Genomic DNA, 14,662 nt, shown 5'->3' with positions numbered 1-14,662 from the left:
CCAGTTGAGATGTGAACCACGTGGATTGCAGAGCAGGGATCTCCAAACGTTTTACTATATTTTACAAAAAATCTGTTTTATAAATGAATGAATCAAATTTAATTGAATGCATAAATTTTACTTGGAGTTTTTTTGTAATCAGCATGAAATTATTTAGGACAACAGAGAAAGAACGTCAGTTTAAAAAAAGGACATAAATTCCAAATAAACTTGGGTTTCCCCTAACTTTCCGACAGTTACAGGAATCTGTTGCCGCATTTGTTGCACAGACCGGAGACAAATTTCTAATAAGTGTTTGACCCTCTTTGAGGAATATAGGGATAGAGGTCCTGTTGGTGTGGTGGCAGGGGTGAAGACACTGCAAGAGTATATCAGTATACATCGGCAGGTTGAACTGAATCCAGCTGGCGCTATTTGCTCACACAGTGTGCCAACTCCCTGCTCCTATCACACAACAATGACTCAACAATCCATTCAAAGTCTGTGTTTGGAGACAGCTCACTACATTACAAGTCCCCAGGAGGGGTGAAAATTGGGTGAGTTTTTTGCACACAACAGTAAGGGAGTGCAGCCAAGCCATCCATCCAATGTTTTAACAGGGTGGGCAGGGTGCAGAGAGGATTTTGGGGCTCTGATCTGGGTTTTTTATTAGTGACTCCTATTCATGAGTATGAATTGATTGTTAATTAATTCCTTTTTTTGTACTTTCCTACAGGGTAGCCTTGGTTGGTGTCGGATTTGCCACGTTTCTTTCTTTTGTTGATCCAAGACTGCAGGAAGGGGGCCCACTGCAAAACATGTGAAAGGGTCCTGCTGTGAAACTGTAATAAAGGGCCCGGGATCAGTGGGAAGGGCCCTAGGACCAATGGAAAGAGCCCCGCCTGAGGAGAGCGAGGGGGCCCTTCCTGGTTTCTTGTAGGTTCTAGTTGCACGTGTACAGGATCAGAACAAAGAGATTAAAGTGACACTAAACTCTGGTTTAAAAAGAATACATACTTGAATAGAATCTGTTTTTAACTTTAAAAAGTTCCTTCCTTTCCCTTCAGCCTCCTCCAGATCTCAAAATTCCTTTTTTTCAGCTGTGATCTAAAAAAAATATTATACTAAAAAAAAATATCATTTCTTTTTCCTATCCCTTTAAAATGTTGTGTCCATTTAGTGCCCATAAATAAAGTTTTGTCATTACAGAATATTGCATCAATATTGATTTCCTTTATATCAGTGTCTACATTGCAGCCTTCCTTCTGAATCAGCAGAGACTACATGTGTATGTGTCAGTATACAATATACTGCATCATTACATTATCTTTCTATTGAGGTATGGATGGCATAATCTGCAGGCAGACATGGGACATGTAGTTATTATAGGCAGAAAAATGATGGATCAACCACACTGCTGTTGCTATGAAGAACTAGAAATAGTACAAATGAGCAGGCACAACAACAAACATTAGAGGGACATTTCCACAGTGAATATAAATGAAACTGCCCTACTAAAACTGACTAATGGACTACTAACTGCTAAAACCAATGGCCACTACTCCGTACTCTTACTACTTGACCTCTCTGCGGCCTTTGATACTGTTGACCATTCCCTCCTCCTCAAAAAACTCCACTCTCTTGGCCTCAGAGACTCTGCTCTCTCCTGGTTCTCCTCCTACCTATCGCAGCGTTCCTTCAACGTTACCTATAACTCTTTTTCCTGCTCTCCACTCCCTCTTTCTGTAGGGGTCCCTCAAGGTTCTATCCTTGGACCTTTTCTCTCTTCCATCTACACCTCCTCCCTTAGTCACTTGATAAACTCCCATGGCTTCAAGTACCATCTCTGTGCTGATGACACACAAATCTATCTTTCTACTCCTCACCTCACCCCTTCAGTCTGTGCTCACATTACTAACCTACTAAGTGACATATCGGCATGGATGTCACTCCACTTCCTCAAAGTCAATCTTTCCAAAACTGAGTTCCTAGTATTCCCTCCAGCCCGTGCCCCCTCCCATCAAGACCAATAATACAACCATCAGTCCCTCCCCTCATGCCAGGGTACTAGGTGTAATCCTAGACTCCAATCTGTCCTTTCAGCCCCAAATCCAATCGCTTTCCAAATCATACGGATGTTTTTAACCTCGGAAACTACTAAGCAACTTATCCACTCAATGTTATATCTTGCCTTGTAACTCCCTCCTCATTAGCCTACCTCATCGCAGGCTATCCCCTCTTCAGTCTATCATGAATGCTGCTGCCAGACTCATCCACCTTACTAATTATTCCGTATCTGCCACCCCTCTCTGCCAATCCCTCCACTGGCTTCCCATTGCCCGACGGATGAAATTGAAAACATTAACAATAACATATAAAGCCATTTATAACTTTGCCCCAAATTACATCTCCAAACTTGTCTCCAAATATCCCCCAAACCGTACTCTCTGCTCCTCACATGACCTCCTGCTCTCTAGCTCCCTCGTCTGCTCCTCTCATGCTCATCTCCAAGACTTCTCCAGAGCTTCCCCCATCCTCTGGTACTTTCTACCCCAATTTATCAGACTACTGCCTACTATGCTCACTTTTAGGCGATCTCTGAAAACCTATCTCTTCAGGGAAGCCTATCCTGCCCTCAGCCAATAATGAAATCTTCTATTCCTCCTACCAGTTCATCCCCTACAGTTACTACCTTTTGTACCACTAGCCCCTCCCTCTTAGATTGTAAGCTCCAAGGAGCAGGGCCCTCCTAACCCTCTTGTATTGAACTGTATTGTTGCTGTATTGTCTCCTGTTATATTGTAAAGCGCTGAGCAAACTGTTGGCGCTATATAAATCCTGTATAATAATAATAATAATAATAAATGAATACTGATGAGTAATGAAGTGTTTTGCTTTGGAGAAGGATGGTCTTTATTAATACTAAATGTCAGCATTATGACTTTAGATCTCCTTTAATTACAAAGAAAACATATATTGACAAATTCAACAACTTCTAACATTTGTAAGTAAAGTATATCTAACAGTTGTGTTATTACAATCATTTACATTTGCCAATGACTGAATCATAGTTGTTCCCAGGGAAAAGACATGTTGAGGTCTTTCACTTTCTCCTGAAAAATTTTATCGAAATATTCACTCTGGGCCACTGTGAAATGGTTCTTCCAGTCTCCAGCAATTCCTGTAAGAAGCACAGCAATGATATGAGTAGAGTAAATCTTCAATGTCTCTAAACATAGCTAAAACCTGAAGTGGTATATCAGGGCTTAACAAATGTGACCCCTACTGTAGATCTAGCCTTATATCAGAATGGTGGAGCCCCTTTCAATCCACCTCCTAAGGGACTGCAGGATAAGGTTTCAACTTTTGTTTACATTTTGTTCCTGAGCTCACCCCTGGAATACTAGGGACATCACATTATCTAGGGTGCAAGGTACAGCTTGCCAATATAATTCATCCCTTATGCATTGTTACAGGTTTTCCCAAAATACAGCCAGTAAAACGTCACTATCCCAGCTCACTTCCAAAGTATTTTGTCCCATAGAAGAAAGCTTTAGTACAGGTGAGGGAAACATCCCTAAGGATTGCCCCCTTATACTAGTTGATAGGTTTGCATGGCCTGCCATGACCCAAGGAAATATTTTGGAATGCATGAGTAGTGCCACCCATGCCAGACAGGTTTAGATTTTTTGTGGATCTTGTGATGATTTGTTGTAACATTATGGTATCCTTTTATGAAACAGAGATGAGCTGCGATCCTGGTTTATAAAACTGAGATGAGCAGTGCTGATCATCTCAGCATACTGAGAAACTGTCATTGTCATTAACAGAGATGGCCAATTTATGAAGGTACAATGTCAGCACCTCACTGGAAATCTCTGAAAATTCTAACTCCCAACTTCTCCAGCGCAGAGGTGGAGAATTAGGGAGAAAAAAGAGAATTACACTGAGAACTGAGGAAGAAGGAGAGAGACTACCTTCTTCCTCCATCAAAGCCACCTAGACAGTGAAAAATCACATCAGTTTCCTTGCCTTTCACAAACCCCCAAAAACCGGCAGAGCACATTAGAAACAGAACAGAATACACATATAATAAAAAAAAAATGTGTATATACTATACACACACTGCTCAAAAAAATTAAAGGAACACTTTGAAAACACATCAGATCTCAATAGGGAAAAATATCATGCTTGATATCTTCACTGATATGGACTGGGTAATGTGTTAGGAATGTAAGGATGCCCCATCGTTTAATGGAAATGAAAATTATCAATCTACAGAAGACTGAATTCAAAGACACCCCAAAAATCAAAGTGAAAAATGATGCAGCATTTTGCTGAAATTTCATTGCAGCAACTCAAAATGGTACTCAGTAGTTTGTGTGGCTCCCACATGCTTGTATGCATGCCTGACAACGTCGGGGCATGCTCCTTATGAGACGAAGGATGGTGTTGTGGGGTATTTCCTCCCAGATCTGGACCAGGGGCATTGGATGGACCGACACATGATATCCCAGAGGTGTTCTGTTGGATTTAGGTCAGGTGAGCATGGGGGCCATTCAATGGGATCAATTCCTTCATCCTCCAGGAACTGCCTGCATACTCTCGCCACATGAGGCCGGGCATTGTTGGGCAACAGAAGGAACCCAAGATCCACTGCACCAGCATAGGGTCTGTCAATGGGTCCAAGGATATCATCCCGATACCTAATGGTAGTCAGGGTGCCATTGTTTATCCTGTAGAAGTCTGTGCGTCCCTCCATGGATATGCCTCCCCAGACCATCACTGACCCACCACCAAAACGGTCATGCTAAACGATGTTACAGGCAGCATAACGTTCTCCACAGCTTTTCCAGACCCTTTCACATCTGGCATGTCATGTCTGTGCTCAGGGTGAACCTGCTCTCATCTGTGAAAAGCACAGGGCACCAGTGACAGACCTGCAAATTCTGGTGTTCAATTGCAAATGCCATTCGAGCTCTACGGTGCCAGGCAGTGAGCACAGGGCCCACTAGAGGACGTCGGGCCCTCAGGCCACCCTCATGAAGTCTGTTTCTGATTGTTTGGTCAGAGACATTCACACCATTGGTCATTTTGTAGGGCTCTGGCAGTGCTCATCCTGCTCCTCCTTGCACAAAGGAGCAAATACTGGTCCTGCTGATGGGTTAAGGACCTTCTAAAGTCCTGTCCAGCTCTCCTAGAGTAACTGCCTGTCTCCTGAAATCTCCTCCATGCTCCTGAGACTGTGCTGGGAGACACAGCAAACCTTCTGGCAATGGCACATATTGATATGCCACCCTGGAGGAGTTGGACTGCCTGCGCAACCTCTGTAGGGTTCAGGTATCGCTGGTATGCTGAAAAACAGTCAGAAAAGATGAGTAGGGGAACAAATGTCAGTGGCCTCCACGTGTAAATCCGTTCCTGTTTTGGGGGTCATCTCATTGTTGTCCATCCAGTGCACCTGTTGTTAATTTAATTAACACCAAAGCAGCTGAAACTGATTAACAACCCCCTCTGCTACTTAACTGACCAGATCAATATCCCAGGATTTTAATAGACTTGATGCTATACTCTGATTAAAAAGTGTTCCTTTAATTTGTTTGAGCAGTGTGTGTGTGTGTGTGTGTGTATATATATATATATATATATATATATATATATATATTGCTATAGCCTTATATCATCTGTAAGCAGTTACAGGATTGCCAGTATACCAGATCCACCCAGAGGGAAGCACAGGCCCACAAAGAACACGCTCAATAGCCAAATCCCAATCTCTGCCACCAAAAACAGATGAGGAGGACACTGAGGAAGAATAAATGGGCATTGACTGGCTGTGGCCATCTACACTGCCACTCCTCCTCCTTCTATAGGAGACAGATACTGGACCCCTCAAGCCTTAGGCTCCAGAATGTATACTACGCAACCAATCCTTGGCAAGTAAAGAAGACCCCAATTTCACTGATTACAGAGGACACAGAAGCTCCTCAACCATCTATATCAGCTTCTAGGTTTTATTGCCAAAGCTTAATTTAACAAGTTGAGGTTAGAAGCTCATTGGTTTCTATGCAGAAGTGATCCTGATTTTGCATTCTCCAGCTTTAGCAAATAGATTCCTATGTGTCAATGGACTGTCTCTTCTTTGAGGACCAAATGTTCTTTGGTGGGGGGTGTATGTAGTGGGTGCAGCATTGACAGGAGGGGGCTTTGTGATCGCTCTCCCTTCCCCCCTCTCAGCCTGTTGTTGCTGCAGGGAGAAAGCCTCCTTGTGTTCCCACCACTCAGTCTCTCCTCCTGTCAACACCAGAAAAAGAGTGAGTACCAAAGCGGCTGTGACAGGGAGAGGTGGCGTTGCGGATTTACAGAATTCCAGTAGAGAGGTGTAAGAAACTCTTTGATGGTTACAGGAAGCCATTGATTTCAGTTATTTGTTCCAAGAAGTGTGCTACCAAATATTACATTTAGGGTGCCAATCATTTTGTCCAGTCCATTTTTGGGATTTTGCATGGAATGTGTCAGATTTGGCTTTTTGTTTCTCCACTTTTTTTGTGTCATACCAATCCAAACAAAAGACATAACCATGAGAATGCCTAAACATTTGTAATTGCAACAATTTTCTCAGCGAAGTGGTGTATTATCTGACAGAAATGCAGGGGTGTCAATATTTTTGGCCACAAATGTATATGTATGTGTGAAACTGCTAAAGAAATGTGGGAAGGATTACAAAATGTGCATGAAAGAGCAAATCTCAGCAATAAACAGTATTTTTTTAGAAAGCTATACCAAACCAAGCTGATGAAAGGCCAGGATATGCAGGATTACATAAGGCACACCTTGTAAATGGTTGAACGCCTGAGAGGTATAGGAGAAGAAATAAAAGATTTTCATGTTGCAGCACTATTAGTGGTTTACAAGAAAGTTATGAAACACTTGTCACAGCACTTGATGCACGTCCAGATGATTAATTGACATTGAAATATGTTAGAGCAAGCTTGTGGATGAACATAAGTGTAAAACTGAAAGCATTAATAGTGACGGCGCTTCTATTACAGAGTCTGCTTTAAAGACAAATCATAGGACTAAAAACAGTAACATGCAACAAGAAACACGTGAATGCTTTGAGTGCAAGAAACAAGGCAAATTACAGAATCTGGAAAGCTAGAATGACTATGCAAAAAATTAGTCCATGTGATCAAACAATGAAATGCACCAGCTGTAAAAAAAAAAGAAAACATGACAAGAAAAGCCTTTCCAAAGCAGAGTAACAGCAGAGTTAAAAAAAACCTCTGGACTTCATTCATTCAGATCTTTGCGGTCCAATGGAAAAATTAACTTCAGGAAAGAAGAGGTATATTCTGTTTATAGATGATTACTCCAGGTGTTCTGTCTCTCCAATCTAAGCATTGAAAGTGTGATCTCTGTAACTTACAGTTGTGATGAGATAGCGATGACTCCAATCTTATTTGAATACCACAGTCAGTGACTCCATACAGAAGACATCTTGTAGAACTTGTGAAATGTATTCCATAAACTGAGAGAATCTTACAGCAATGAACATCTGATAGGTCAAAAGATCATAATGTGACCTGCTTGATGACATGAGGCTAGAAGCTGCAATGCCTTACTGGGAAAAAGGGTGGGCTATCTATACAGTATTAACTAAACCAAAGTAAAAGGAGGAGCAGAGACAAAATATAGAGAACATTTAAAGGCATATGACAATCATGTGAAACATGACACCAGCTATACTACACTATATATGTTACACAACAAAAGATAAGTACCAGAGTAACTTGAACAGTAATTGGCTCAAGTAAGCAACACATTTGGCAAAGTGTCAGGTGTATTGCACGCAGACAATGAAACTGAATATACAGGTACATGAAAGGGTTTTACTAAACAACAGCAAAAGTGATTCTCAGAAAGCATGGCATAGTATTTCAAACTACTGTACCATACAACTCAGAATAAAACAGGTTGCAGAAAGAATGAACCGTACTCTATGTGAGAGTGGAAGAGCCATGCTGTTTGATGCAGATATGCCAACCACATACTGGGGGGAGGCAATTGTGGCTGCATGCTATCTCCAAAAATGACAACTAGAAAAAGGGAATGGAGTTTTGTATTTCACTGCTAGGGCTAGTGACTAAGAACCTAATGAATATAGAATTGTTCACCACAGAGCTTTTTTTCCTTGAACAGGTGCAGGAACTCCCCCTTTCTGAGCCCCACTTGTCTCCACCCCCTACCCTCCTGTGACCACCGTTCCCTTGGTTCCACCCTCTATCCATCTCCCAGTACTGCCCTCTTTTAGAGAATACAGAACCAAGTATCATTTTGTGGTGCTAAATAATTTGTATTGAATTAGTTAATGATAACAAGAAAAGCAGTAAAATAGATATCCTGCTGCAAGCAACAATAGATATCCCCCCCGGCAACAATAGACCGCAACCTAGCAACAATTGATACCCCCACACAACAATAGACCCTCAGCAACAATGGACCCCACCCCAGGAACAATAGGTCCCCTCAGCAACAACAGAACCTACCCCAGCAACCATAGACCCCACCCCAGCAACAATAGATCCCTCACACAACAGTAGACCTCACACACAGCAACAATGGACCATCCACACAAAATACCACCCAGAGCAACAAAATATCCACCCCAGCAACATCAGATCTCTCAGCAGCCAGCAACCTCTCCCTCAACAGTAGATCCCTACCAGCAACATAAGATCCCTAGCAACAATAGATCCCCCAGCAGCAACAACACACCCTCACACAAAAACAGATCCCCACCAATTACAATAGATCGCCCAGCAGCCAGCATCAATAGACCCTCCAGCACACCCCTTGCCATTACATACTTTCAGTGCTAGAGGTGCCAGCACTGCGTTCCCCTGTGTTCCCGCTGAAAAAAAGCCCTGGTTCACCACCTCTGATTTACAATTGGTTTGTCTCTGAATGAGGGGGGATTGTTTGTGGGGATGTATAATCCCTTGGCTTTGTTCTCTACCCACATATCGCAGTCTTCTCTTTCACCCTTGCAGAATGCTGAGCTGTGGGAGCGTGAACTGCACATGTGAGTAAAGAAAGAAGCCAACTGCTCGTTTGTGAGTTTCCGGGCTGCACATCCATGGCTCGTTATATACTGGCATCTGAAATAAGCAGATGAAAAAGTAAGCCTTCTTTTTCAAACAGAACACTGCTTGTTAATATACTGAGGACACTGTGATGCATAGTGATATTTTTGTCAAACGTAAAAGGTGAACAAGCCCTTTAATTTAAGCCTGGCTTAAGAAGTATGAAAAACATAACAGACTAACTGCTGCCCTTTTCCATTTCTGAATGGACAGTACCAATCACTAACTTTGTCCATTCGTAATGGATACTTAGTAAACTGTGTTTACTATGCTTCAGTTTGTGAATAAACGGGAAGCTTTGTACAGAGCAATTTCTGTGCGTTCATTCTGTGCAACTAGGGCTGCACAAATGGAGATTGAGGGCAATGTCCTCAATCTCCTTTCTCTATATCAAAGGTGAGACATCAGAGGTCTGTTTAAAATACTGATATTTCATCAAAGCCCCCCAAAGGGGCTCCTAAAAAATTGTAAAAAATACAATTGTAAAAAATAATAATAAAAAATGGTATGAAATAAAAACTACTGACCCCGTCCACTGCCCTACTGAACCCATCCACTGCCATACTGACAATGTCCACTGCCCTTTTGACCCATCCACTGCATTACTGACAAAGTCGACTGTCATACTGACACCAACCTCTGCTCTACTGACCAACACCATTCACAGTCCTACTGGCACCAGTGGCAGAACTATCAGGGTCGCAAAGGTCACACTTGTGACCAGGCCCTGGCATTCCACCACTGTTGGAAGGGCCCCAAGATGGCAGGAAGTGGACCCGCTACAGAACATGTGAAAGGGTCCCACCATGTCCCACCCAATAAAGGGCCTTGCAATGGGCGTAAAGGGTCCTGGGATCAGTTGAAAGGGCCCAGAGGGAAAGGCCCCGGGCTCAGAGGGAAGGGCCCCAGGCCTGGAGGGAAAGTCCCTGGCATGAGGTCAGGGGGGTCCTTTATGGTTTCTTGCATCGGGGCCCTGAAGGTTCCAGTTTCCTCTGGGTGTGTTCTTTCCCTACCTTCTCTCTACACTGAGCTCTGCAGTGTGTAATTTTAGCTCTCCATCTCTGGAATACTGCAGAAAAACAAGTGCAACCTGTGTAGTGGGATTTGTTTAATTCCCATGTGCTGTATCACCTGAGGCTAGTAACTTCGCTGAGTATATGTAAGGGTTTACAACCACTTTAATAGGAACAACTGTCATGGTGACCACTATCTAAGGGCTTGTTCACACCAGGTACATTCATCAGTGCTGATCAATGCAGGCTCAACACATAGGTACATAGAAAACAATTCCTGTATATGTGCCCTGTACACACCATACATGTGCTTTTGGCTGCGTTGCTTAAAAATACATCATGTCAACATGCTGCAAGGAGCTGCATACATGAAGTTACACAAATTATTTACTGGTAATGTTAAGTAAAGTTAAAAAAGAAAACACGTAAGCATTGTGATGCATAACACCCCCTACATAGTGCACACTAGTGGGTATACAGCTTGCTGCGGTGAATGGACCCTAACAGGTAATTTACTCTCATTTTAAAGAGACTTTCCTGTTGTGTTTCCAGGACTGGAATAAGCTGAAAACTGCAAGGGATCTAATTCCTATGTCCTACAAAACAAAACAGTTAACGGTCCAGGTTCTGTATACTCTTCCTTCAAACAAGTGAATATCACTTGGAATTCTATCCACATACCTTTACGTAAAAAGGAGCCCTTTGTGTGATCTAAAAAGTCAGATGCCATTTGAGTCCAGTTAGACATCTTGTTTTCCTTCATGCTGCTGAAAGTTGAATGCTTTACAATGGAGTCAATCTGAGCATCGTCCAACTCCTTTCCTAGGAACTTACAGAGTCTGACCACACTTCCACGAGGGTCCTGAAAAAAATATTTTAATGTAACTACTATTGGCATGAATAGTATATAAATGTAATCAGTATAATGCAGGATGTCCTTGGATGACAACGCACGTTCATTGTACTGTATCTATGGAGCAGCATTGTTGTTACCCTGATACAGCAAGTGTGTTTAGACTACAGAACACCTCCTCCTCTGCACTTATCCAAAATGGGGGGGAGGTAACCACAGCAAGACTGATAACATTGCTTAAGAAAACCTCCTAGAGTGGACAGGACACAAGAGGAATGGAGATTGGGCAGGAGCAACAGTTATTTTTGAACCTATTGAACAGATTTAACAAAACCTTATCAACTGCATATTTAACAGATCAAAAAGGAGCATGTAGGAGAAGTTCAGTATAAGGGCTTATTCATCCGTAGAATTTTAACATAGTAGGTCTCTGGCAGAATTTGTACTAATACTGAACAGTATACTGTATACCACCTAATTTAGGCAAGTATCAATGCTAATGTCATATAGTTAAACAAAAAAATCAGTCCAAATGCATTTACTAGTTTGCACTAAAAAAAAACAACCGGTGAGTTTCAGGGGTAAGAGAAACTCCCCCTTTATCAGAGATTCAGTTAAAATAGGAACCTTGAATGGACTCAGATTAGAGCTTTCCTACATGAATATGTGCAGGGAAGGTAATTGCTGGATCAGAAGAGTTACTGGTCAGCAGTATCTCCATAAGCAATCAAAATATCTCATAAAACTTGAGTGTGTGGGGAGGTGTAGGAAGGGGCAGAAATTGTAGGCCAGCACAGAGAGTCATTAGATATACCCAGCAGAATACAGAAAGTGTGTTAAGGGATTGACTTTTCCTTGAGTAGTAAGATCTTCTAGCAAATTCAAAGGTGCATTTCAAGTGAATAAAAAAGCATTCATGGAATGGAAAACACTGCAACAAATGTAATGTACTTGTTTGTTCTGTACTTTTGCCTGCAACCTTGCAAGTTGGTGAAATTGTCTCAAAGTGGGCTTGGAAGTGTTTTATTCATTAGCTTGTGTTTCAGTTATGGAGGGATGAGTGTACAGTATGTTCAATCCAGTTCCTTGCCTTTCCATACCATTAAAAGCTCCTCATATGTAATATAGAAGAATCTGCTGTCGTCCTTCATTTGCATCCAACCTTTGACATGGTCAAACCAAGAGCCATACAGAGCTGGAACAATTAATAGAACAAATTAGTAAATAAAGTTACAACATGATAACATACACTCATGGCCAAAAATATTGGCAAGCCTGTATTTCTGTCAGATAATGCCCCACTTTGCTCAGAAGATTGTTGCAATTACAAAGGTTTAGGCATGTTCATTTCTTTTGTTTGTATTGGTATGACACAAAAAAGTGGAGAAACAAAGAGACAAATCTGACACATTCCACACAAAACCCCCAAAATGGACTGGACAAAATTATTGGCACTTTCTCAAAATTGTAAGAAATAATTGCATTCCAAGTTTGTGATGCTCCTATAATTTGTAAATAAACTCACCTGTATCAAGGAACAGATCCTAATGTTCCTGTGTCTACTGTGCGCAACATTGTCAAGAAGTTTACAGCCCATGGCACTGCAGCTAATCTCCCTGGTCGTGGGTGAAAGAGAAAAACTAGATGAAAGATTTCAATGAAGGATTGTTTGAATGATGGCTAAAGAACCTTGATCAACTTCCAGACAAATTCAAGCTGACCTTCAGGCACAGGGTACAACTGTGTCAACTCACACTACACATTACCATCTGAATGAAAAGGGACACTATGGTAGGAGACCCAGGAGGACCCCAATGCTGACACAGAAACATAAAAAAGCCAGATTGGAGTTTGCCAAAACTTACCTGAGGAAGCTAAAATCATTTTGGGACAATGTGCTGTGGACAGAGGAAACAAAATTACAGCCTTTTGGTAAAGCCCATCATTCTACTGTTTTCAGAAAAATAAATTAGGCCTTTAAAGAAAAGAATACAGTCTCTAAAGTGACACATGATGGAAGTTCACTGATGTTTTGGGGTTGCTTTGCTGCTTCAGGCACTGGATGTCTTGACCATGTGCATGGCATTATGAAATCTGAAGGCTACTAAAGAATTGTGGGGTGCAATGTAGGGCCCAGTGTCAGAAAGCTGGGTCTCCATCAGAGGTCATGGGTCTTACAGCAGGATGATGACATGTCAGTGATTTAAGACAAAGTGCTGGAGAGTACTGAACTGGTGAGAAATGGGTCCAGATCTTAATCCCATAGAGTACCTGTGAAGAGATTTCAAAACAGCAGTTGGGAAAAGGAACCCTTCCAATCTGAGAGACCTGGACCAGTTGGTGAAAGGAGAGTGCTCCAAAACTCCAGTAGAGATGTGTAATAATCTCATTGATGGTTACATGAAGTGATTGATTTCAGTTTTTTTTTTCCAAGGGGTGTGCTACCAAATATTAAATTGAAGGTGCCAATAATTTTGTCCGGTCCATTTCTGGAGTTTTGTGTGGAATGTGTCAAATTTGGCTTTTTCTTTCTCCACTTTTTTGGGTCATACCAATACAAACAAAAGAAATAAACACGAGAATCCTTAAACAACTGGACGAAGTGATGCATTATGTTGCAGAATGCAGGGGAGCCAATATTTTTGATCATAACTGCATATAAATAATAATATGCACCTTTGTTAAATCAAGTAATGATGATTTGAGTAGTAGTAGAGTAGGTTTAAGGCTAGGTTCACACCTATTCAGATTGCGTTTGAGCCATTTCTGCATTGTTTTGCTTTGCGTTTTTCGGTTTTCCACCTGTGTTTTTTACTAATTTTTGATGCGTTTTGCATTTTTTTAAATTTTTCTTGTTGCTAGGCAGACTTAAAATGCAAAACGCATCGAAAACACCGCAAAAATGCAGAAAAAATGCAGAAAAACGCACTACATGCTTTTCTGCAGCGTTTCCATAGAATCAAAAATGCAACTTTTTGCATTCAAAAAGTCCCTGGCCCTTTCCAAAAACAGCTCAGGGGAAGATCTTACCATGTTCCATAGGAAATCATCTTAAATGGACTGTTCTGCGTTTCTGCAAAACGCTGTGGAAAATGCTTAGGTGTGAACCTAGGGTAAATGGGAGTAACAAATTTTTTTTTCTGTTTATATACAGTATATAGTTAAATCATTAAAAGGTGGCCAATCACAGGTCAAAATTTGGCTGTTTCAGCAAGGACTACCTGAATTCCGATCCATGCATGCCCACTGCAGTTGAGCAGAAGTCTGTCGATCGACTTCTGTTCAACCTCCCTATCATCTAAAAGACACTTGTTCAGCATGTCGGTGGGGTTTAGCAACCTACTGGGGAACCCTGGAGTGAGCTCTTACTATTTCCTTCAGTGGCAGGCATAAACTAGGATCATGTGAATTCAGCGTTGAGGCAGCACTGTTAACCCTTTGTAATCTGTGGCCAAACGTCAATTGCCTTGACACACATGCTCTAGTCTATAGACATAACTTCTGTAAGATCTCACGGTACATTCTCTCCCTCTTTCTCTAGACCTGCAGCATTTCTGAGCCAGTACCACGCAGCTTGTATTGGCCTTTACCAACCTCCTTAGAATAGCTTCTCTGCTCATTAGACCTCTGTACTATATCTTTTCTAGCTTTTCTTGTTCTCTAGAATAAGC

At 41.7% G+C, this 14,662-nt stretch overlaps 1 protein-coding gene across 2 annotated transcripts in view; it reads right to left on the bottom strand.

Annotated features, from left to right (window-relative positions):
- Positions 1-2,868: 2,868 nt before the first annotated feature.
- LOC149451125 (sulfotransferase 2B1-like) overlaps positions 2,869-14,662 on the bottom strand; it is a 120,632-nt gene continuing 108,838 nt past the window's right edge. For both annotated transcript variants that reach the window (XM_089690964.1, XM_089690965.1), the window contains exons 5-7: positions 12,092-12,186; positions 10,820-11,000; positions 2,869-3,160 (exon numbers count right to left, since the gene is read on the bottom strand). In XM_089690964.1, the coding sequence (XP_089547090.1) occupies positions 3,045-3,160; positions 10,820-11,000; positions 12,092-12,186 (392 nt within the window). In that variant the 3' untranslated portion in view covers positions 2,869-3,044. The remainder of the gene's footprint in view (positions 3,161-10,819; positions 11,001-12,091; positions 12,187-14,662) is intronic.

This window comes from Staurois parvus, unplaced genomic scaffold, assembly GCF_062004578.1.
Source record: "Staurois parvus isolate SC_StPar_1 unplaced genomic scaffold, SC_StPar_1.0 ptg000548l, whole genome shotgun sequence".
NCBI classification, from domain to species: domain Eukaryota; kingdom Metazoa; phylum Chordata; class Amphibia; order Anura; family Ranidae; genus Staurois; species Staurois parvus.
Note: the sequence above shows the minus strand (reverse complement) of the source record. Positions and strands in the feature narration are given on the sequence as shown.